At 35.9% G+C, this 26125-nt stretch overlaps 1 protein-coding gene and 1 long non-coding RNA gene across 4 annotated transcripts; one reads left to right on the forward strand and one right to left on the reverse strand.

The window, feature by feature from the left end:
- On the forward strand, positions 1-19506 carry LOC106883655 (ribonuclease DdI). Of its 3 annotated transcripts, none has more exons than XM_089359213.1 (10): positions 1-181; positions 8029-8089; positions 10145-10202; positions 10940-10998; positions 11134-11200; positions 12176-12237; positions 13466-13579; positions 14699-14747; positions 15431-15502; positions 18634-19506. In XM_089359213.1, the coding sequence occupies exons 1-10, from the start codon at positions 157-159 to the stop codon at positions 18829-18831; spliced, it is 765 nt and encodes a 254-aa protein (XP_089215339.1). In that variant the 5' UTR covers positions 1-156; the 3' UTR covers positions 18832-19506. The 3 variants fall into 3 exon arrangements, with proteins under 3 accessions (XP_089215339.1, XP_089215342.1, XP_089215341.1); XM_089359216.1 differs by lacking the exon at positions 1-181 and adding an exon at positions 6950-7525; XM_089359215.1 differs by lacking the exon at positions 1-181 and adding an exon at positions 6950-7069.
- On the reverse strand, positions 14753-22221 carry LOC149133157 (uncharacterized). Its single transcript, XR_016243549.1, has 2 exons — positions 21997-22221; positions 14753-16826 (listed from the first exon to the last, which is right to left on the reverse strand). It is a non-coding gene; the product is annotated as an uncharacterized LOC149133157 (long non-coding RNA).
- Positions 22222-26125: the final 3904 nt, after the last annotated feature.

Raw genomic sequence — 26125 nt, forward strand, 5'->3', positions numbered from 1 at the left:
GCATTTGGCGGCTGAAAGAAATCGCACTGAGAAGTGATAGATTAGGCTTTTTAGAAGGGCCTTTTTATCAACGGTCGACTCTGATTAATTTATCAAAGTAGCTGATTTGTAAAATAAGATTTATTCTTTTGCCAAACAGGCACTGGGTATAACCATATGTCGCGTTTTATCAAGACTAAAGGTAATATCATTTTATAGTATTATGAATAATAGTAATCGTCGTCGTCGTCGTCGTCATCATCATCGTCATCATCATCATACATGTGCGCGAACCTCGACTTTGTTCCCTCATCACTTACTTTCAGAAAAATAGTTATTTTCCAATGAATTTTTTTACAAAAACGTTTAAACGTGTGTAGATTTCAATGATATCTGAATTTGATACGAAAAAAGGAAAAAAATCAAGAAAAGAAAAATGGGTGACTCACACACATAGAATGACACGTTCCTAAAACAATTGTGGTGCGTGTTCGTATGTAAGTGTGTGTGGCCAACAATTTTATTTTTCACATATAATTCCAATATAATCGTAATTTACACGCACTAAAGGATATTTGTAGAAAATTTCAATAGAAAAGCACCAATTTTTCTAAAAGTTATGAGGAAACAAAGCAAACTCTGTGAATGCTCGGAAATTCCTCTCCTCACTCACCAGAATTTCATTTTTTTTTTTCCACCTCAAATCCCGATCTAATCGAAATCTGCACCATCTGAAGAATATTTTTCAGAAAATTTCATTAAAAAATATCAATTTTTCTGTAAGTTATGCGGTAACAAATTCGTGGGGTGGGCACTTGTATATATCATCATCAGCAGCAGCACCATCACCACTGTTGTAGGCGGGGGTAAAGAATACGCACACCACCCGTTTTGGGCGTAACCCTAACCCTAAACGCCAAAAACGGGTGGCATGCGTACTTCATTATTGACTAGCACTTTACTTCTTAATTCACGAAAAGATGAAAGAAAAGTTGATCTTGGCGAAATTTGAACTCAGAGCGTCTACCCAACGATAAAATGATTCAGCCAGTTCAACAGGCTGCAGACGTTGTGGTCATGGGTCGAAAAGTCCGGGGAAATCTGGACACTCTTGACCAGTGGTTCTCAAGTGTTCATATGACTTTTGAGGGTCCGTATAACATTTTGTTGTTATTTATGACCAACAAATTCGTTACACTTTTATAAAATATGAAGTATTTTAATGATTATTTTATACAATTACTCATGCTACTTAATTATAAAAATATATGAATTTTTAAGCATCAAATAACTATGAAGGGCCATCTGTGTATAATATGATTTAAGGGATCCCTAGGAAAATAATGGTTGGGAACCACTGCACAGGGCCGAAAACTAGTTATAAGCGTGTGACTGAATTTACTACCATTGTTAATTAGAAGCATTTAATTGTCGACGACTTCTCTAAAGCAGTAATTGATTTTTATTTCTGGTTATAGCCATATTCTTAACATTAGTGTAGCATTAGTGGACGAGGAAAATTTTCAAAATCCCACGTTCTTAATTCAGAGTAAAACCACCGATCGTTCAAATTAGGGCAGTGTTTGTGTTTGTTGCTGTGTGTTTGTTACTATGTGCGTGTTTCTTTGGCGTGCTTTTTTGGTGGTCGCCGCCGTAAATTCTTTCGACGCTTTGTGGGTATTTTATGATACAAGTAAAAACAAATTTTTTTTTAATGTTAATTATCTTCGTATTTGGACTTACAAAAGAAGTGTTAATAGAATAATCGGGGGCTAATGCAGATTCGCACCTCACCTTGTAAAATGCATTCTTTTGAAAAAAGTTTATTCGGATTCCTAGGTTTTGCATGTCGGAGATTACGAATATGTAAAAGAAGAAAAAGAATCAAAATTTTAACCACACCCCCTACCCCACCACCAATTTTAAATGTATTGTATATTGAAGTGTGGAAATTTCATTAAAGCAGGTAGATAAAGTACACTTAATCCTGTCTATGTTATTTTTAACGTAAGTTTTCTTATGGCAGCTTCTCTTTTCTGCTTATTACTTCATTACAAATCTGCGGATGCACATACGCACATAATAAAGAAAAATGAAACAATTATGGACGACTTGCTCCGAAACGCCACCGAGTGGGGAACACTTCTCAAAAATAAACTGCAGTTGTTTCCTTCAAAATCCCTACATGCTCGAAATGTACATACATCAAGGTATATTTGTAGAAAATTTCACGAAAAAAATATTCATTTTCCTGGAAGTTAAGAGGAATTTAAGTGGACTCTGTTGGAATTTCCGAAAATTGTCCCTCACCCCCATTCCAAAACACTTTCACCGAACATTTTTGTATATTTGGAATCTACATAAATAATATATGCATAGAAAATTTCATTAAAAAATATTCATTTTTCTGAAAATTATGACCTTCCAAAGTCGGCGGGGGGGGGGGGGGGGTACAACTCTGTAGTTATGCCTATATATATATATATATATATATATATATATATATATATATATAGTTTTAGGGAAAATAACCAATTTTCAAGAACTCATCGATGAAAATCCACTATCACATATAGAAAAATTAATAATTAAAAGCACAATAAATGAGTATAATATAAAGTAAAGTAAATATCATAAGATAAATATAATATAATATAATATAATATAATATAATATAATATAATATAATATAATATAATATGATATTTACTTTACTTTATATTATACTCATTTATTGTGCTTTTAATTATTAATTTTTCAATATGTGATAGTGGATTTTCATCGATGAGTTCTTGAAAATTGGTTATTTTCCCTAAAACTATATATATTTTATATATACTTTATCTATAAGGCTCAATTTAATTTTAATTTTTTATAAATTGATTTTAATTGAGTTTTTTACCTGTAATTTTGGATTTTGTCCCTAATAATATTATTATATATATATATATATATATATATAAGTTAAAAAAAACACAAAATTATTCTCTCTCCCTTCTTTGAGTTGTATGGAAATGCCCAGCAAGTCCTTTCACACAGCGTCATACTGATTCGATTTAAGAATTAGATAAACACTGCACACATATCTATAAAGACATTACTCGGCTCGGAAACACAAGATTTGAATTGAGTCTTTCTATATTACACGTCATCTCGGGTAAAATTTCTGGCGTTCTTTCGTTATAACGCTCAGAAACGTCAAAATTCGATCACATGGGAGCATATGATTTTCGTTAATTTCCCTAAAATATTTTTATCTATTTATTTTTCGCATGCCGTGTTCAGCTCTATGTATTTGTAGTTAGCCACATACGCACACAAACACACACGTACACCCATTATCTTTCATATACACGTACATGCATAAATACACATTCTTTTATTTGTTTCAATCATTTGACTGTGGCCATGCTGGAGCACCGCCTTTAGTCGAACAAATCGACCCCAGGACTTATTCTTTGTAAGCCTAGTACTTATTCTTTCGGTCTCATTTGCCGAACCGCTAAGTTACGGGGACGTAAACACATCAGCATCAGTCGTTAAGTGATTGTGGGGGGACAAACACACACACACACATATATATATATACGACGGTGTTCTTTCAGTTTCCACCTACCAAATCCACTCACAAAGCTTTGGTCGGCCCGAGGCTATAGTAGAAGACACTTGCACAAGGTGCAACGCAGTTGGACTGAATCCAGAACTATGTCGTTGGTAAGCAAGCTACTTACCACACAGCCACTTCAATATATATATATACGTATATATATACACATGTATATATGTGTGCAGTCTCTTGTACTGAACTCATGTTTCCGAGCCGAGCAATGCCATGTTAATGAAATTAGCAGACGGAAACTGTACGGAAGACCGTCGTATGCATATAAGTACATGCGTGTGCTCGTGTGACTGTTTCTACCACCGCTTGACTACCGGTGTCTGTTGTTAACGTGCCCTTAAACTGGAGGGTCAGCAAAAAGGACCAATGGGTTAAGTACTTGATTAAAAATGAAATAAAATAAAATAAAAACTGTAATTGTGATATAAAAAAGTAAATAAAAATTAAGGGGAGATAAGTAGTAAAAGAAGCAGTTTACTTTTTATACAGTATAAAGACTGGTGATCGCCGCTAGAACATGAGTAAATATTTTATTTTTCTCAGTGGAATTACGCCAGAGAAACTCATGCAAATATGAAACAAACCATTCGTCCAATGTCCCAAACTGTCGTCTCAGTTTCCGTTTCACCCGCATCCACATATTTTCCACATTTTGTGTGGACATCTTGATCATGAGAATCGATTGCAACGTTCCTTAGTTATGTCCTTTCGCTTCTATTACTACTTGTCTCCCCCTTAATTTTTATTTACTTTTTTTTTCCTATATCACTAAACTGAACAATTACCAATAAAAACTAATACTAGAATCCATTTGTTTCAATAAAATGTTGAAAGTGTTGCTACAGCACCGCCGCAGTCCAGTAACTGAAACCAGTGAAGTTGATTTTTATCGGACAGCCTCAATATCAGATATGTGCTTTATTATATTCTAAATTTACTTAGCCATAATACCAGTAAGTTATGTATACTGTAGGCGCAGCAGTGGCTGTATGGTAAGTAGCTTGTCCGGTATTTCATATCGATGTGATTTGTAGGATTTTTGCTAAAACTGAAGCGATTACATCATGGAAGATTTCTTTGCTTTTAAAACCATGCAAAAACTATTAAATCCATTTTAAATTCATTTTATAAACAATGAAAACTGCAACTATGAGGGTCGGCTGATAAGTTCACAGGCTGACAGTGGCGGTTCGTAAATGAAATTAGTCGGGGTGCTGCTCCAGAAAATTCTTAGCCTTTGTTTTAATATTGTGTAAAAGGAAACAAATATATAAAATGAATATTTATACGTAAACTTGACCTGTTCGCGTTTTAGACACTGCCGGGTAGTGTGTTTAATTTATTCACTGAACACCGCCGCGAATTTCCCCTAGTTTTTCAAAAATCCCCCCCCCCCCCGCCTCACTAGATCACAAAATAAGGGGGTGAATCTGGCCTATTTTTCAAATCCCTGGCAGCAACACTGAAGCTGGAAGCAGGATAATAATCTAATTCTACACTTTATTGCATTCAAGAATATAAACACGATTTTAAGCACAACACACACGGAGTCAAAACGAAACACTTCCTTTTACCGGAACGCAAGAGTCAGCACTGTCGTTCACGCAGGACTCTCTCTCCCTAGCGTGAAGCTTCCTATCTCGACCAAGTGAGCATGCGCACAACAGCCAAACACTGTGTCGCTAGAATAGTGAAGCGCCCAATTCCATACAAGGATTTTTGTATTTTTTTTATTTTTTCATAGACTAGGGGATGGCTACTGACATTAAGCTTAAGGATTATATAATGCACAAGTATAAAGAAATATTTAAAGAAAAAAGAACTCATATTGAATGTTATCGATAATATCGAGTGGAAATAGGGGGTGCTGTAGGTCTGCAGTGCCTGTACATGAGCCGCCGCTGCAGGCTGACCAAGTTTCTCTCATGGAATGTGACTAAGTGAGGTTTATTTCTCTACATAATCCTTCTTGTGGTCCACATAGATTTCGTTGGTGGTACTTGTCTCAGTTGTAGCTTTTGGTGGCCTTGAAGAGGTCAGAAGGGTCAAGTGGCAAAGATATTATTCTGCTTAGCGAAGGCATCTGGCAAATGTAACTGCTGTCACTCACAGAAAAACTATTGTTTTACCGTGAGAAAAGTGCTGTGGAACTGTTAAGTGAAATTTGGCGATCGAGGATCGAATCCACGCTATGCTTGCTTGAAACCACTACACACACACACACACACACACAAGCAAATTAGCTATTTGTAAAATCTCACGAAAAGATCAGTGTAGTAACTATACTAACCAGTAAAGTTAATCGCCACATCAAAGTGGCTGTTCCATGTTACTACTAGTTTAACCCCAGGCAGATCTTCCGCCAGCTGGTTATCGGTGCGGCGGCGCTGCACCCTGTACATACAGATATGTAACTAGCAAGGGAGCATTGTTTACAATATATTTCTGGCTGGAGCGGGTGTATACGAGATTCAGGAAATAAGTACTATATTTAAACTGTAACGTACTCGGATCGATTTATTCGACTAAAACCCTTCAAGGCAAGTCCCAGAATGATCACTGTTCATTGACTGAGACAAGTATAAGTTGAAAGATAACTACATCAGAGAAAAAGAAAGGGGAATAAAAGATATATAAATGATATAATTTGTTAGTGTTATGTTATACGTTGTTGTTGTTGTTGTTGGCACTCCGTCGCTTACAACGACGAGGGTTCTAGTTGATCCGATCAACGGAACAGCCTGCTCGTGAAATTAACGTGCAAGTGGCTGAGCACTCCACAGACACGTGTACCCTTAACATAGTTCTCAGGGAGATTCAGCGTGACACAGCGTGACAAGGCTGGTCCTTTGAAATACAGGCACAACAGAAACAGGAAGTAAGAGTGAGTGAATGTTGGGGTGAAAGAGTACAGCAGGGTTCGCCACCATCCCCTGCCGGAGCCTCGTGGCGCTTTTAGGTGTTTTCGCTCAATAAACACTCACAACGCCCGGTCTGGGAATCGAAATTGCGATCCTATGACCGCGAGTCCGCTGCCCTAACCACTGGGCCATTGCGCCTCCACTATGTAATACGAACTTATATATAAAAGGAAGGAAATTTAATATGAACGCTGGTTGTTGTGACTTAGCTTCGTTGGGTACTACTAAAGCAGCGCGGATCCGAACGCGCAGTCGCGCTAGCTAGTCGTGAGTGGTCGATCCTAACCCTAACCCCTATTCCTAACCCTAACCCTAACCCTAACCCTAACCACGTATTCATTTGCACACGCGGGTTAGAGATAGGGTTAGGGTTAGGATCGACCACTCAAGACTAGCTAGCGCGGACGCGTGACTGTGCGAATGCGCATTCGGGTCCGCGCTGCTTTAGTAGTACCGCTTCGTTGGGTGTGTATCTTACTTGCACAAAGAAATCTTCTTCGTTCCTGTTGATATATCAAAACTATAAGACTTTTAACTCATAAAGTATCAGGTAAGTGAAAATCAGCATATTTGATAACCAGATTATTAAAAAGGGCATCCATGCAAAAAAAAAAAAAAAAAAAAAAATGTTCTGCGTGGCACCGTGGGCAGGTGTCTTCTACTATAGCCTCGGGCGTCGAAAGAATTTACGGCGGCGACCACCAAATAAGCACGCCAAAGAAACACGCACAAAGTAACAAACACGCAGCAACAAACACAAACACTGCCCTAATTTGAACGATCGGTGGTTTTACTCTGAATTAAGAACGTGGGATTTTGAAAATTTTCCTCGTCCACTAATGCTACACTAATGTTAAGAATATGGCTATAACCAGGAATAAAATGTATTACATGAAAAATATTCGTTTCGGTAATTCAGAAAAGGCGAGCGAGTTAGGTTTTTATACTCTCCCTGCTCGTTACTCCGCTTTTATTTACAAAAAGCAATTTAAAACCTTTTCTATCTGTGAGTATCAAAACATTATCTATTACCTTGGTTGCTTATTGGTGTATTTCTAGGGAAAACAAACAACTGAAATAAAAATGCTATCTGAACCCAACAAAAAGAAGAAAAAAAAAAAGAAAGAAAGAAGAAAAACAATTTAGTCTCCGCATTTGGCGGCTGAAAGAAATCGCATTGATAAGTGATAGATTAGGCTTTTTAGAAGGGCCTTTTTATCAACGGTCGACTCTGATTAATTTATCAAAGTAGCTGATTCATTTTTCTGAAAGTCATGACCTTCCAAAGTCGGCGGGGCGGGGGGAACAACTCTGTAGTTATGCCTATATATATATATATATATATATATATATATATATATATATATATATATATATAAGTTCAAAAAAACACAGTGTAATTGACTCTTCCCCCCGAATTATTAGTCCCCTACCAAAGTTTGAAACCAATATTCTCCATGAATAATAAATGTTTATTAACTGTTGTTTCTTTTTTTGTTCTCTCTATAGAAAAAATGAAGTCGTATCTGGTTATTTTCCTGCTTCTTGTTTCTTGTAATACCATTCATGGGTAAGTACTTGAAACCTTTTGTATATGGCACTAAATCTTTATACATTTAGGTGCAGGAGTGGCTGTGTCGTAAGAAGTTTGCTTACCAACCACATGGTTCCAGGTTCAGTCCCACTGCACGACACCTTGGGCAAGTGTCTTCTACTATAGCCTTGGGCTGACCAATTCCTTGTCAGTGGATTTGGTAGACGCAAACAGAAAGAAGCCCGTCGTATATATATATATATATATATATATATATATATATATATATATATGTGTGTGTGTATGTGTGTTTGTCTCCCCACATTACTTGACAACTGATGTTGTTGTGTTTATGTCCCCGTGTCTAGCGGTTCAGCAAAAGAGACTGATAGAATAAGTAGTAAGCTCACAAAGAATAAGTCCTGGGCTTGATTTGTTCGACTAAAGGCGGTGCTCCAGCATGGCCGCAGTGAAAATGACTGAAACAAATAAGAGAATTACTTGTGAATTACTTGATCTGTCTTAACCAGCATTAAGACTACCAGCATGGCTGTGTCGTTAAAATGCTCAGTTTGTGAATCTGTTGTTTCGGGTTCAATTCCACTGCGTGGCACTTTGGGCAAATGTCTTCTACTACAGCTCTGAGCCAGCTAATGCTTTGTTAGTGGATTTGGTTGACAGAAATGGTGTAACAGTCTTATCATAAATATAAATATATATATATATATATATATATATATGCATGAATGTATGTGTGTATATACATATATCATCATCATCATCATCATCATCATCCTCATCGTTTAACATCTGCCTTCGATGCAGGTATGGTTCAGATGGTTTGACAAGCACCTGCCAGGCAGAAGCCTTCACCAGACTTCTGTGTCTGTTTCGGCATGGTTTTTTACAGCTAGATACCCTTCCTAACACCAACCAAAGTATTTAGTACTTTATACATGGCACAAGCATAATTGAGGTCAGTTTTGACAAGGGTTTCTACAGCTTCATGCCCTTCCAAATGCCAACCACTTTACAGTGTGGACCGGGTGCTTTTTATGGGGCATCAGCACTTGCAAGATAAAAATCCTATGAGAGGGGATGGGGCATTGGAGGAGGTGATCTGGTGTCAGATGATGAAAGGTTATAGTGAGACAGAGAGGCAGAAGCAGGTGTCTTGCTGTAGAGGAGGTACAAGGTTACCCAGCCAGAGAGAGAAAGAGAGAGATCAGGAATGAGGACAGAAACAGGTGTGCTGCTGTAAAGGGAAGATACATGGTTATCCAACCTGAGGGAAGAGCAGGAGAAGGAGAGAGAGGGTGGGAGACAGCAAGAGTACAAGAGAGAGTAGGAGAAAGATAGTGGCAAAGTGCTGAGCATACTCACAAGGGCTGGGGATCAGAATATAAATGGAATGGTTGAATAAAAGAAGTGAGTGATATAATTTAATGTGTGTGTGTGTATGTGTATTAATTGCTTGTAGAGACATTATATTTCATTTAGCAACCATAGTACACTACTAAGTATATGAAAGGTTTCTGCGTTACCAGAGCAATTCAATCCCTTTTAAGTTATCTCTACAGATATTATATAGAACATAGCGCCAGCTCTGAAAATTATGATGTTTTGTATATGAATATGTCTATGTAGACAATGTGATCAAAGATAGCAAAATAGGTAATGGATGTATATACAGATTTCAGGAGTTATTGCTACGTCATCAGCACCACATCTAATCCATTACCACTTTACTAAAAATGACTTGATTTAAATCAGTGGTTCTTGACCATTTTTTGCCTTTGAACGCCTTTTGGTTCATATTTTACCCTCTAAGTCAGTCAATGTTTAATAGAATCATATTATCATTTTTTTATAATTAAATATTATTTGGAATTGTATTAAAAAGATTATTAAAATATTTTGTGTATTGTAGAATTATAACCAATTTTATTGCACAATAAAATTTTAACAACAAAATCTTAAATGTATCCCCTTAAGGGTTATACGGCCTTGGTAGAGAGCCACTGGTTTAACTGAATCTTTGTTAATATGATAATCAATGCGTTGTAATTATTTCTTTTATTTAATTGACAGGAGTAGTTTTGATCATTACGTTTTTGCTCAACAATGGTCTGGTACATTTTGTGAAGTGGTAAGTCTAACAATGTTTGTTATATTCTTTCATTCATTTTTTTTTTTTTACTTGTAAAAGTCCATACAAACACACTTGAGATTCTCAATTTGTTGAGTTAATTAAAAAAAATTGTGGCACTCCGTTGGTTGCGACGATGAGGGTTCCAGTTGATCCAATCAACGGAACAGCCTGCTTGTGAAATTAACGTGCAAGTGGCTGAGCACTCCACAGACACGAATACCTATCCCGTTTGTATGTCTGTCTGTTTATTTTCATATCCATTTGCCTACATAAATGTGCATATACATACACATACACACATACATCTACGTAACAGATTCTATCTGACCCATGCAAGCATAAAAAAGTGTATGTTAAAATGATGATGATGATGATGGTGATGATGATGATAGTTGTCTGTTTTCCTATTGTTTGCCAAATCTAGTTTGCCTTACAACTTCATTTTCACATCAACCAACTGTCAGGAAGTCTTGCTGCTCCAGACAATACGACAAAAAGTAACATCTGGTAAATTCCAAGATTCTTTTCTTTGCACCACCAAAAACCAGCCATTCCAAAGACAAAGCTCTTCTACTCATAGTGACCACCACTATTGGTACTATTACTGCTGCTATCACCACCACCAACACTACCTTTACAACCACAACCACCACCAATACCACCACAACCACCATCACCACCTCCACAACCATCACCACCTCCACAACCACTACTATATTGGTTCTGTATTTCAGAACGAATACTGCCTCCGTAAGCTTACAACTCGGAATGCTTGGACAGTTCATGGTTTATGGTGAGTAATTTTCTTCATTATGGAGATGTACTTGCACAGCAAGTGACCTGATCAATGATTAAAGCTATTTCAACATGGTAAGAAATTTTAAATCAATACAATTATTATTTTAATTTTTATTCTACTTTATTTTAGGCCTTCAAATGGCTCAAGTTCAGCATTTTGTTCAAGAGGATCTTCTTTTGATATAAATAAATTAAAGGTAATTACTAGAAATCTAATCCTAACCCGAACCCTGCTCCTAATCCTAACTTTATTTTATAATGTTTGCAGAACTTATTACTGTATACCATACTGTATTGCCATTTGTGTACTGCCAGTCATCACTCCCTCTCCTCTGTGCTACTACCAATCAACATCTATTCCTCATTCTCATTACCCCCCCCCCCCCCACTACCACCACCACTCATATTTAACAATTCTTATCCACTTGTATCTGTCTTTCACTCTCCTCTCACAATATTGGAAACCTACTCAACTTACCTCATTCTTCTGCCTTCACATTCTTTTCTTTTCACCCCCACCCCAAACTTGCTGGCCTTGTGCAAAAATTTGAAATTATCATCATCATCATCATTATTATTATTACTATGATGATGATGGTAGTGAACAAACCTGGGCACCAAACTGTTAATCTGTTGATTGTTAATTAACAAAGTCAACATTTTCGTTAATGATTTAACTCTTAAGTTAACTTTGGAAATCATTATCAGACTAATTAACTTCTGTTACATTTAACTTTCATTAACTCAAATCAACTTGAGTTAACTTCCATTAACTTTGATTGAATTGTAGTTAATGGATTTTTTTTTTAGTTTTAGCAATTTTTAAAAGTTTTTTTTTTAGGTGATTTTAGAGCAAAAATGGATTTTTTGTTTTTATTTTCTATAATCAAAATGAATGTTAACAGTTTATTGATAACCAATATTAGATTTTTAAGGAATTAACTGATTCACAGTTAATGAAGGTAACTTTTCGAATAACAGTGCCCACCTTTGGTAGTGAGCTTGGTAAACTCATTAGCATGCCGGGCAAAATGTTAAGCAGTATTTTGTCTGTTTCTACCTTCTGAGATCAAATTCCATCAAGGTAAATGTTGCTTTTTATCCAATTATAAAATAAATACTCTGAAATTTCTTGTGTTAAAATTTGATGCCAATTTTTCTTTAATTTGCAGAGCATAGAGAGTCAGTTGAAAGACAAGTGGCCAAGTTATTCCTCACCATCTGAAGAATTTTGGTAAGTTTTTGTTCTAATAATACCATTCGAGTGTGATCATTGCCATTGCTGCCTGACTGGTTCCCATGCCGGTGGCATGTAAAAAGGTCCATTTGAGCATGGTCGTTGTCAGTGCTGCCTGACTGGCTCCCTTACTGGTGGCACATAAAAGCACTCACTACACTCTCAAAGTGGTTGGCATTAGGAAGGGCATCCAGCTGTAGAAACACTGCCAGATCAGATTGGAGCCTGGTGCAGCCATATGGCTCGCCAGTCCTCAGTCAAACCGTCCAACCCATGCCAGCATGGAAAGCGGATGTTAATCAACGATGACGATGATGATGATAATGATGAATGCCTATCATTGCCTGTGATTTCCATTATTTACCAACATCAGTCAATGTACTGTGACATTGCCAAAATGTTGTTGCTAACTGTTAATGTAATCTGATGTCAATTGTTGCAAATTTTTCTTTAGCTGAGTTGTAGCTATTGAGTAGCTGTAGGCCAGACACAGTAGATGTATATCACATAGATAGTTGAATATCTAGATGTGAACTGTAAATTTAGCTCCAGATATACATAAGATAGGTTAAGCCATGGCTGTGTGATTAAGAAGTTTCCTTCCCAACCACATGGTTTAAGATTCGGTGTCACTGCATGGGGCCATTTGGACAAATGTCTTCTACTATAACCCCAAGCCAAACAAGGCCTTGTGAGTGAGTAGATATATGCAAATGAACAGTGCACATGAGTACTCAACACCATATCGGGGGATAAATACTCTTATTTGGGGGCTAACAAGACTACCAATGGTTTCATGTATAGATGGATCCCTCTACAATTTTTAAGCCTGCTTCATGGGAACATTGGTATTTGTCTCCACATCATCATCATCGTCGTCGTTTAACGTCCCCTTTCCATGCTGGCATGGGTTGGACGATTTGACTGAGGATGGGCGAGACAGAAGGTTGCACGAGGCTCCAATCTGATCTGGCAAATAATGTGAATGATGTTGTTGTTTAGTGCTGAATCAGATATAATCAAGCAGACCTTTGATAAATTGTCTTCCAGTCATTACTACTCTGTATTTTATTGAGGCACAGTGTAACTAGGACTACTTTGTTCACCATGTCCTTTTCTAAGATGGTTTGGTGGAATTAGGGGGAAAGTTGATTGTTTTTGAGCGCAAAGTTTTAATCACTGACTTAGTCTTTTAAATTCACCCTTTTTCTCTTTTTTATTCTAGGAAGCATGAGTGGGAAAAGCATGGCAAATGTGCCACAAGGCAAGGAAGTATGATACCAGAGTTGACTTACTTCAAACAAGCCCTTGATTTGAACAAAAAATTCGACATTTATAGGTGTGTGAAAACAAAACTGGTTTTTTTTTTGGTTCAGTGTAAATCAGCGCTTCTTAAACTATGGGTCATGACCCCATTTGGGTTTCCAAAAATTAAATTCAAACACTTATATATTATTTCTCAAACATACAAATCCTAAAACTACTTTTATTTTGACAAATAATATAACTTCTTTGTTTAGCAAAAAAATAAATGATTTTTATATTTATTTGTATGTTTTATTTTATATTTAATTCCGGGTGGCGCAAAAAATCTCATGATGAAAAATGGGGTCATGAATGAGAAAAGTTTAAGAAGTGCTGGTGTAGATAATAGTGGTGTCTGTACATCCATCCATCCATCCGTCCATCCACCCACCCACCCACTAAAGAAAAGCCAATATCAGTGGAAAGAAGTGAATCAACCTTTTTGATACTAACTTATCTGAGACTGCTTCAGCTTTTATGATCCAAATTTACTGTTTTAACCCTTTCGTTACCGTATTTCTGTTGAAATGCTCTGGGTTTCTTTCAATTAATTTTAAATATAACAAAGAATTTAGTAAAATATATACGATGGGCTTCTTTCAGTTGCCATCTACCAAATCCATTCGCAAGGCTTTGGTCGACCAGAGGCTACAGAGAAGACACTTGCCCAAGGTGTCACGCAGTGAGACTGAACCTGGACCCATGTGGTTGGAAAGCAAGCTACTTACCACACAGCCACTCCTGTGCCTATTTCTGGGAAAAATGGAAAAATAAGAGTGAATATTTATTTTTATGAGTGCTGTATATTAAGTCTATAAAATTGTACATAAAGTATATATATAAAGTGTATAATATATAAAGTGCATTAAGTAATCATCGTATTCCAATTTCCTTCACATTTCAATGATTAGCAGATGAGTGACTATCTTTCCATTCAGACACAACACAGGCTACACTTTCAGGTTTTTTGGGATAAAGTTTATGGAAATAATCCAATAAGTTTACCATTAATTCTATGAAATATTCACAGGTCCTGCTAGTTTCTCTTGATCCCTCAAGCATCCACTTTTGAGAAAATATTTTGGCTTGTTATGATTTTTATGGATTGCTATTTAAATGTAAGTGATCTTATACAGTTCTTTTTATGTTGCAGTGTTTTGAAAAAAAAGAAAATTGTTCCATCATATAATAAAATGTACAAGGTTAGTAGTTTTCAAGATTAAATAATAAAAGCTTTTGGTTGGTAACTGATTAATCTGGGTTCAATCCCTTACATAGCTTATTTTTCTTTATCAGTTACCTATTTTTTATTATTTAATTTTTATTTTATATTTCTTCATATATCTGTTAGTTTCAATTTGCATAAATGTATACCAACATAACCCCCACCACCCAAAAACCCCTTCACCTAGCATTAGGTGAAGGGGTTTTTGTCAAAGTAGATTGTTGTTTACACACCTGTCTTTGTCTTTTGTTTTTTTTTTTCTAAATTCTCACTATATAAAGAGGAAGAAGAGGATGTTGGTTCATAGAGGGGAAAGCAGCAGCGATTATGAGAGATAACACTGGCTGGCTCCTGTCAAACCATCCCACCCATGCCAATATAGAAGGTGGACATTAAACGATGATGATGGTGACATGGAGTCATGCAGTGGTTGACTTTGCAAGCCATCATTCACAGTAGTCAATAAAATAAAAAAATTAACCATTTGCTAGGGTTCAGTTAATTAATTTTGTTTCACAAATGAAATGTCTTTGTATTGATGTAAACAAACAAAAAAAAAAATCTTTATTCTTTCGTTCCTTTTTAGAGCTGTATTTTTATTGTTGTTGCTGTTGGACTTGTCATCATGTATACTGATAGTATTGTTAATTTTGTTTGTAGGTATCTGACATAAAGCAAGCTTTGGAAAAGGCATTTGGTACCACTGTTAACCTGAGTTGCAAGACAAAAGATGTAAGCTGAGAATCCTATGTTATTTATGAAGTTGCCAACTGTTTGATCCTTTTATATTTAAATGTGTTAGATCCTGCCTAAATATTGTACTTGTTTGATGTTTAAACCAACCTGATCTGGCTTCTTGTACATTCCCCATAATGTCATTCTAAAAATAAACAATCAGATTATGAAAATTACAAAGCTATGAAGTAATTCATATCTGGTTCGTTTTTTCCAGCCTGAGTTACATATATTTATAGAGAACTGTTCAGAGAGAAAACAATTTCTCCAGTTTTGGTGCGACAATGAAATGCACCCAGATCACTGCTTGGATGCAGATAGGAAGGACATCTAGCGATGGAAAACATAGCAAAAATGAATGCAGGAACCGTAACCTGATTCCCAATCTGTCTAGGAGAAGAGTAACCCTGAATAAGAACTGACCGAAGTCTCCACCTTATCTATGGCAGTTTGAAAACTTGGATGTAAAAATTGCTGAAGATTAGACACACACACGCATACAAATACTCGTTAATTTATTTATTAATTTTATGTCACTTTCTCCATGTTAGTGTGGGTTACACAAATACATACATATCACGGAAACATTGTTTTACACTTGGACACAAGTCACGGATTTTTTGTTCCATAGTTCTTTCAAAAAACAGAACTTATTTATGTTAATAAGTATTTTTATATTCAAAACCAGAGATAAGGAAACCATGATGGTCCTAAGGAAGAAATTCGTCCTCAGTTGCCTGGATTACTGCTCCCAGCTGTGGTCACCCAACAGTGTAAAATTAACAGTGGACCTTGAAGCAATCCAGCGAAGCTTCACAAAAAAGATTGTCTCTTTGCAACAACTCAGCTACTGGGAAAGGCTGAAACAGCTAAGACTCTACTCCCTGGAGAGAAGGCGGGAGAGGTATGCAGTAATATACATCTGGAAGATCTTGGAAAGAATTGTGCCAAATTTTGGCATTGAAAGCTACACCAATACCAGAACGAGTCGACACTGCATTGTGCCAAAGATACCAGCAGTCCATCGTGCTTCAGGACCAGTTACTGCAACAGCCTGGGTTTCAGGGGCCCACAGCTTTTTAATATTCATAAAAAGAGCCTGAGGAACCTGCACAAAGTAGATGTAGGGGTTTTTAAATCAAAGCTGGGCCTCTTCCTGTCAAGAGTCCCAGATGAACCTACCTCATGGCAAGAGGTGCAAATGAGGGTAGCTACATGAAACTCCATTCTTCACCAAGTGCCACATATTAGAGGAGGCTCTCAGTAATAACAGTGTAGGAAAATGGTGGTGCTCCAGCATGGCCACAACTCTGATGTGAAACTACAAAAAAAAAATATATTTTTTTAAATATATATATTTATATATATATTTAATATATATATATATATATATATATATATATATATATATATATATATATATATATATATATTTATGTATATATATATATATATATATATATATATATATATATATATATATTTATGTATATATATATATATATATATATTTATGTATATATATATATATATATATATATATATATATATATATTTATGTATATATATATATATATATATATATATATATATATATATATATATATATATATATATATTTATGTATATATATATATATATATATATATATATATATATATATATATTTATGTATATATATATATATATATATATATATATATATATATATATATATATATATATATATATATTTATGTATATATATATATATATATATATATATATATATATATATATATATATATATATATATATATATATATATATTTATGTATATATATATATATATATATATATATATATATATATATATTTATGTATATATATATATATATATATATATATATATATATATATATATTTATGTATATATATATATATATATATATATATATATATTTATGTATATATATATATATATATATATATATATATATATATATATATATATATATTTATATATATATATATATTTATGTATATATATATATATATATATATATATTTATATATATATATATATTTATGTATATATATATATATATATATATATATATATATCATCATCATCATCATCGTTTAACGTCCGCTTTCCATGCTAGCATGGGTTGGACGATTTGACTGAGGACTGGTGAAACCGGATGGCAACACCAGGCTCCAGTCTGATTTGGCAGAGTTTCTACAGCTGGATGCCCTTCATAGCATGTGATCACATGATTGACCAGAGTATCAGATGTTAGACGTTGCTGGTCACAAAGCACTTCAGATTTGTTTTAGCTTTCAAATGAAGCCATCCTGCTGGTTAGGCAGGGTGGCCAACAATGCCCCTGAATGGGGTGTTAGCCTGTCATAAGGTGTGCCTATTTACTGGTGAGTGTACTGGGGCAACGTGAAATGAAGTGTCTTGCTCAAGAAAAGAACACATCACCTGACTAAGGATTCAAAACCACAATCTCACGATCATGAATGTAACACACCTAACCACCAGACCATATGCCTTCTTTTATTCATGTATGTATGTATGTAAAACTTACTTGAACTCGTCTAAGCTTAGCAGCCCTCCCTGTCTGTTTCCATTGTCTTGTTTTTGCTACTAATTTTGACCCTCAGCAAAATCTCAAATTTTATTTAATTTGCTTTGCAGGAGCAACTGTTATGTTGAAAACGTATCATTGTTGTGAATTGCTCAAAATACAAAGTAACAAAACAGCTAACAACTGATAAAGGATCGTTTTTCATGCTGCTTGTATTGTTTTCCGTTTGTTTCTTTCGTTGTTTGCCAAAAAAGTTCGTATTCCATGTTTTCGTATTTTGTAATTCGTATTATTTTCGTATTTTATGTTGTTTACGTTCCGTGGTGTCTTGTGCCCATATATGCATGTATATACAAATATATGTATGTACACATATATGTGTATGTATGCATATATATTTTTATATTATTTATATTATTATTATTATTATTATTATTATGTATATATTTATACACACACACATACACATGTACATAAGTACACTTGCAACCTACTGAAATTGTCTATGAACTGAATAATATGTTTTGTATATATATTTTCTTATATCTTCAGAAAAAGGCCTACCTTACTGAATCTAGGATTTGCTTGGACTTGAATTTCAGACCAATCAACTGCTATAGACAGTTTGGAAACTGTAAGGGAAAAGGCCAAGTGAAATACCTTCCCAGTGGAAGCCGAAGTTTATATGCTCTGCATCTTGGAAGCATTCAGCCATTTCTTTTTCTTCTTATTCTTTTTTGGCTCTCATAAGCTATCATGATGTAACATTTTCAATGCTTCATCTTTCAGTTAGTGTTTCTAGCGAGAGATTTAATTGTTGCAGTCCAATGACTGAAACAAGTTATCTTGTGCTTTAAGTATTTCATGACAATATTTCGTATAAAATATGTCTATGTCTTTCTATTAATTTCGAAAATAATCAAGAATTTGGTTGCATTTAACAAAATAATTAACTTTTATTTGATTGCTATATTAAATTAGTGTTAGCTAATGTTTGGAGCATAACGTAAGGGAAGATTCTTGCAGAAAATTCTAAAGGAGAACTTAATTTAAACCTGGAAATATACTTAATATTTAAATTAAGTATATTTCCAGATTAATTTAATTCTGGAAACTAAGGAAATTGATGCTTTTTATATCAAAGAACCAGAAATTGTCTCAAGTGATTTGGTTTGATAAGCAAATTTGCTCACATTCGTTATGTTATTTTTATAAATAATTCCCGCTAAAGTTTGGAAAAACTATTTTTAAATGAATATATAAGTAAATAAAAAAGAAGCAATGCTCCCCACAACCTTTGCAGTTTGTTGCTATGTAAAGAACTATGTAAACAAATCCTGTAAATGGACATTGATCATGTGACAAATTCTGTAAATGTGGAAACATCAAAACATCGTGAATAAAGCATTTTCAAATAATTCTACACCTCTGGCTATTTATAGTAAAGTTTTTCCAGACCTGGAAGCTGAAATAAAATGTATACCAGTGAAATATCAGTGAAGGCATGTGACCTAGTGCTTAGGGTATTGCACTCATAATTGAAAGGCTGTGGTTTCAGTTCCTGAAGAGGGCAGTGTGGTGCATTCAAAACACTTTTAGTCCACACTGTTGAATATGGAGGAATATTGTGATCTTGGTTGCTTAAACACCTTAGAAACCAAGTGACCAGTTTTATGAGAGCTAGGAACTGAGACAGTAATGACGAGGGGTTGGTGGAGATGGTGAATGAAATATCAAACTCTGTGTTAGTGCCATACGAAAAGCACCAGTTCTGGCTCCTTGTGAAAAGCACTGGTGCTGGTTCCATGTGAAAAGCACTTGGAGTAAAGATTGTTTGCCAACATAACATGGCAGTCCTGGTTTAGGACGAATGTTGCTGTGATTTAGACCCAGGAGACATCATCTCCAGCTGGCTACATGACACGATCTGTGTCCTTATATTTAAAAAAAAAAAAATTAAAATAAATAAATATATATATATATATATATATATATATATATATATATATATATATATAGAATAAGAATAGCCTGGGCAAAGTTTAGAGAGCTCTTACCCCTGCTGGCGACAAAGGGACTCTCACTCAGAGTAAAAGGCAGACTGTATGACGCATGCGTACGAACAACCATGCTACATGGCAGTGAAACATGGGCTGTAACTGCTGAGGACATACGTAAGCTCGCAAGGAATGAAGCCAGTATGCTCCGTTGGATGTGTAATGTCAATGTGAATACCCGTCAGAGTGTAAGTATCTTGAGAGAAAAGCTGAACATTAGAAGCATCAGTTGTGGCGTGCAAGAGAGACGATTGCGCTGGTATGGACATGTGGTGAGAATGGAGGAGGATAGCTGCGTGAAAAAGTGCCACACCCTAACAGTTGAGGGAACCCGTGGAAGAGGTAGGCCCAGGAAGACCTGGGCTGAGGTGGTGAGGCAAGACCTTCGTACATTGGGCCTCACCGAGGCGATGACTACGGACCGAGACCTTTGGAAATGGGCTGTGCGTGAGAAGACCCGGCAAGCCAAGTAAGATCGTTGCCAGTGCCCCTGGACTGGTTCTTGTGCGGGTGGCACATGAGATGCACCATTTTGAGCGTGGCCGTTGCCAGTACCGCCTGACTGGCTCCTGTAGGATTTTCGAGCGAGATCGTTGCCAGTGCCCCTGGACTGGCTTGTGCGGGTGGCACATAAAAGACACCATTTCGAGCGTGGCCGTTTTCGTGCGGGTGACACGTAAAAGCACCCACTACACTCTCTGAGTGGTTGGCGTTAGGAAGGGCATCCAGCTGTAGAAACTCTGCCAAATCAGACTGGAGCCTGGTGTTGCCATCCGGTTTCACCAGTCCTCAGTCAAATCGTCCAACCCATGCTAGCATGGAAAGCGGACGTTAAACGATGATGATGATATATAAGGACACAGATCGTGTCTTATAGCCAGCTGGAGATGATGTCTCCTGGGGCTAAATCACAGCAACATTCGTCCTAAACCAGGACTGCCATGTTATGTTGGCAAACAATCTTTACTCCAAAGTACTGTTTCTGAATATCTTTCGTGAGATTTACAAATAGAAATTTTCTAATTAAAAAGCACTTGTTTTGGAGTAAAGGACAGAGAACCCAGCTGAAGAAATAATCTTTCAAGGGGTCATCCTAGCTCCTTTTCTCCTTGTTCTGGTGCCATGTATAAAACACCAGTGCTGGTGGCATGTAAAAGGCACTGATGCTGGTCTCACTTAATATGCACTGGTGTTGATGCTACATAAAAAAAACTCCCAGCACACACTGTAAAATGGTTGGCATTAGGAAGGGCATTGAGCCATAGAAACCATGCCAAAACAGACAACGGAACCTGGTGCATCCTCCAGCCTTACCAAGCTCATCAAACCATCCAACCATGGAACATGGATGTTAAGCGATGATGATGAAGGATAATATGTATTCACAAATGTGGGACAACACTAGCTGCAATATTAATATATGCACACTTAAAACAGCATTGATTTAAGTAATGATGTCTATAAAATAATTCATATATAAATAACTTAATTTGGACCATGACATTGGTCAGTCCTACTGTCTTCTATACCCTTTGCTTCTCTCTGCAGTCATGAATTTATCCTCTATTCAAATAAGTCATCTTAAGAGACAGCACTTCAACTTGCTGATCATCTCCCACCCTATCATTCTCATACATATCACACCCTCACTGGCTTTGGTTAGTTCACCTAAGGATCTATCAATTTCTCTGATGATGTTGAGTACATGAGCTTTGGCAATCATCTTCATGTTGTCCCATTCACCTAGAGAGTAGACAAGTAGAGATACTCAAACGTTGAGAGTATCTTTCATTAGATTTAGTTGGTGGTGGTTCTCAATTTCTGACAAGTTTACCAAGATCAAATGGTAGTAGCTTACCTGGATGCCTAATTTGTGTGTGTATAAGTCCACAAATCTCTTTGTCAACAAAATGTCGCCTCGACTTGGATTGGTTCAATTCGTTGGAAAAGCAGGAACATCTTAACACTGCATTCTGTCAACTCTATGGAGATGATACGGCTCTGTCTTCGAATTAACTGACATAAGTGGAGCTGTTGTTGTTTGGTGTATGAACTTCTCAGTACAGGAAGTGGTCTGTAACCTTAATAACAGTAGCAGCTCTATTTCCAGTTATCTCCCCTGAAACCCTCTCTCAATATCTCAACAAACTTATATTGTCTCTAGTTGTTGCTCTCTCATTTCTCCTTATCTTTTATTCTGAAACGTGGCTGCTTCTGTACACCATCCTCTGCAACTTTTACTTTCTACAATTAGATCCTGTAACCACAACAAATCACTCTCAAAGAAATTCCATACCCCTCATTAAAAAGTGGCCAAAAAGGGTAAATAATCATGGAGAGAGAGATAAACGTTCTGATAATGTCTTCGTCATCTCTGCTTAATGGTGAGGCCTTTGTCTTGGAAGGGGTCAAGATTTTGTTTCAGGATGTAATTCACTACACTCACAAGGAGAAAAGGAGCTAGGATGACCCCTTGAAGGATTGTTTCTTCAGCTGGGTTCTCTGTCCTTTACTCAAAAATTGATGGGATGTCATGCATGATGGTGAAGGGTTTGATATCTCATCTTCAACGCCATAGTTCAACAAGGTTCTTCTGTTGATATGGCTTAAAGAAATCCACAGTTGATGTCTTTTGCTTGGAGATTCTGAGTTCTTCAATAATTTTTATAAGAGTAAAGATCTGTGGTAGGGTTCATTTGCTTTTACAGAAGCAGTTTTGGTCCCATGGTAGTAGAGCATTATTTTCAGTAATACACCTCTCTAGCTCCTGGGCTGTGTTACTCAAGATTAATTCATGGATACATACTGAATTAATTTTAACCCATCCATGAGGGGAGCTGAGTATCTCTTCTATAATAAAAGACAACTCTCTCTCCCTCTTTCATACTCTAACCCCTTGTTTGGCACTTAGTTACTTCCTTCAGTTCCACTCCCTCTCTCAGCTGGGAGGGCTTTGTCTTGCAAGCTACTTGGTGACCCCTACTGGTGTTGGGGGGGTGGGGTGTAAAAAGCACCTGTGCTGGTGTCATGTAAAATGCACCCAGTACTCGCTATAAAATGGTTGGCATTAGGAAGGGCATCCAACTGTAGAAACCCTGTCAAAACAGACAGTTAGAACCTGGTGCAGTTCTCTGACTTCCCAGCTCCTGCTAAGCTGTCCAACCCATGCCAGCATGGAAAACGGATATTAAATGATGATGATGATGAGTGGGGGATGTTTTTGGTTTTTACAAAATAAAATAAAAGAAAATACCAATGAGAAAAATATCTTTTATTTGTCATATAATATATAACATGTAAGTATATATTTATATATATATATGTATGTGTAGCATATATAATGCATACACATAAATACTGTATAATTAGTGGAGGGGGGGCACTTTCGTTTTGATCAGGAATGCTACAAGATTGCTGATATATTGCACAGAAAGATGATTGATAAAAGTGATGGAAGAGAAAAGCAGATATTGTATATAACATAGCAGAAGCTTGTCAGGGTTTGATTTTAAAACTACTTCTGATCAGAATGGTTTGTTCGTTAAACTGCATCAGATATTCAAAGTTTATTTGTATCGTATAAGAACGTTAGCTTTAAATCTATTGTGAAATTGTATGGTTTGTTTGTAAGAACATCATGCATTGGAAGTTAATCATTAAAGCCTCAATAATCCAGTCATTGAGGATGAATTAATCATTGGGTTGTATAATGAATCAGTCATTAGGAGGGAATACAAATGGTTCAGTGGATAATTGACTAATTGGTATGATTCATTACTGAGCAATAATTACGGAGAATAATCAACTTAGTCTCCTTAATTACATTTGGACCCTTGGCAAATCAATGTACCCTGTTGGTTTTCACAGTTTAGTCAGGTTGGACTTTAGTCTCAGAAAGAAAGGGAGGTTTTATTTCAGATCTTGTAACAGTCTCATATCAAGGCAAACTACACTATTTGGCATCAGATAGGATAATCCCCTGCTACTTCTTGGTTAAGGGAGGGCGGTGGCATTTTAGTATTTAAGAGGGTGAAAATAACAAAGAATGAAGAGACATTCAAGTGAAAAACAACTCTTTTCAACTGTTGTTGTTGTTGTTGTTTGCCCTTCCCCAACTCAACTCTGATTCAGCTGACCTATGATTAAAAGCATTCTAAAAGCATTCTAATCTTGACCTGCCCCATCCATGTTTTTAGGGTTATCTAAGATTACAGGAACTAATGTCACCTTTCCATTTTTTAAAGACAAAATGGCTGTAATTTGAAAGAATTTAACTGTTGTTACTAGAAGAGAAACAAGCAAAACACTGGTTGCCATTGGTTATGACAATGAGGGTTCCAGTTGATCCGATCAACGGAACAGCCTGCTTGTGAAATCAACATGCAAGTGGCTGAGCACTCCACAGACATGTGTACCCTTAATGTAGTTCCCAGGGAGATAGAGTATGATACACAATGTGTCAAGGCCGGCCCTTTGAATTACAGGTAAAATTCATTTTTTGCTGGCTGAGTGGATGGGAGCAAAGTGAAATAAAGTGTCTTGCTCAAGGACACAATCGCACAATTATGAGCCGCATGCTCTAACCACTAAGCTATGTGCCTTCACCACTGTTGTCTCTCTCTAAGCAGAGGGTTAAGCAACCACATAAGGATTCCTGATACATTGAGGTGTTACACAAACAGCTTCAAGTGTCGCAATAAAAGTGTTTTGGAAAGAATTAAAGGATAATTAATTGATAGGAAAGCCGTTAACATGTCAAAGCAAGCCTTTGCAAATGTTGGCGCAAGTTACTGAGAACATTGTGAGAGAAAGCAGTAAAATCTCCTGGCAATGAAAGTATTGTAGAGAAAATGCCAGTAGTTATGGTTTCATAGCAAGCCAACAGAAGTGGAACTTAAGCTGCCTTTAGTGCCACAGTGAGTTGTAAGGAGTACCATGGGATTTTCTACAGACATTCCTAATGCTGGGTTGTCAGAAAAAGTCATTTGCCTTTCATATTTGGCACTCCTTAGTCATGTGTCTGAAAAGAGGTAAAATTTATTGAAATTTCAAAAAAACAATAAACCAAATTTGTAGAGGAGGAATGGAGCTATAAAAATCCACGAAACACAACAATAAAAACAAAAAGGCTTTTGTGTGAATTGAAATAACATTGGAAAGGATTAAAATAAATGGAAAACAACCTAATTCTTCAAACTTTGAGAGTGAAATCACTACCTAGAGGTTTATAAAGGTTTTCATTAAAATTAATGGATTCGTGAGTCAGATTTAAAGGAAAAAGTTGAAAAATTTTTGTTATTTAAAACAAGAAAAGTATCATATATATATATATATATGTATGTGTGTGTGTGTGTGTGTGCATATATGTATATGTATATATTGTTTGTTTTCATAAAATAATATAATAATAAAAACAATTTAACAGAAAACTGTAGAATTACATATTCATTGTATTTTTACAAAATGGCTGGTGACAGAGACTTCAGCCAGCTAAACCAAATGATGGCCTAGTTGGTCGAAACTTCGAAGTCACTATTGATACCATTCTTGTTAAAGAATAACAAATCAACTAATTCTTCAGCTTAATGTAAAATTGTTTTTATTATAACTTACATAAAAACAAACATTGATGTGTATATATATATATATATATATATATATATATATAGGAAAATGAAAAAAAGCCAGAATGCTGAACTGGAAGCATAATTCCTGTTGGGAAAAAAAGAGTTCATAACTCTAACTAAAAACACTTGTCTCCCCTTACACACACTTCCTGTTTTGACACCACATTTCCTGCTTAACACAAACTTTTAACCCTTTTTTTAAACCTAACAAAACTCTCAACTCTCATGCATCCTTATTTTTCCTACCAATTTATACATGAACTACTATTGAACTACAAAAGCTCAAAGACAATATAATGTATGGGTATATTTATTTTTTTATATATTATTTTCTTCATTTTGTACTTTTTTGTAAAAAAA

The sequence above is a fragment of the Octopus bimaculoides genome, chromosome 11 (genome assembly GCF_046866305.1).
Source record: "Octopus bimaculoides isolate indiv1 chromosome 11, ASM4686630v1, whole genome shotgun sequence".
NCBI classification, from domain to species: Eukaryota; Metazoa; Mollusca; class Cephalopoda; order Octopoda; family Octopodidae; genus Octopus; species Octopus bimaculoides.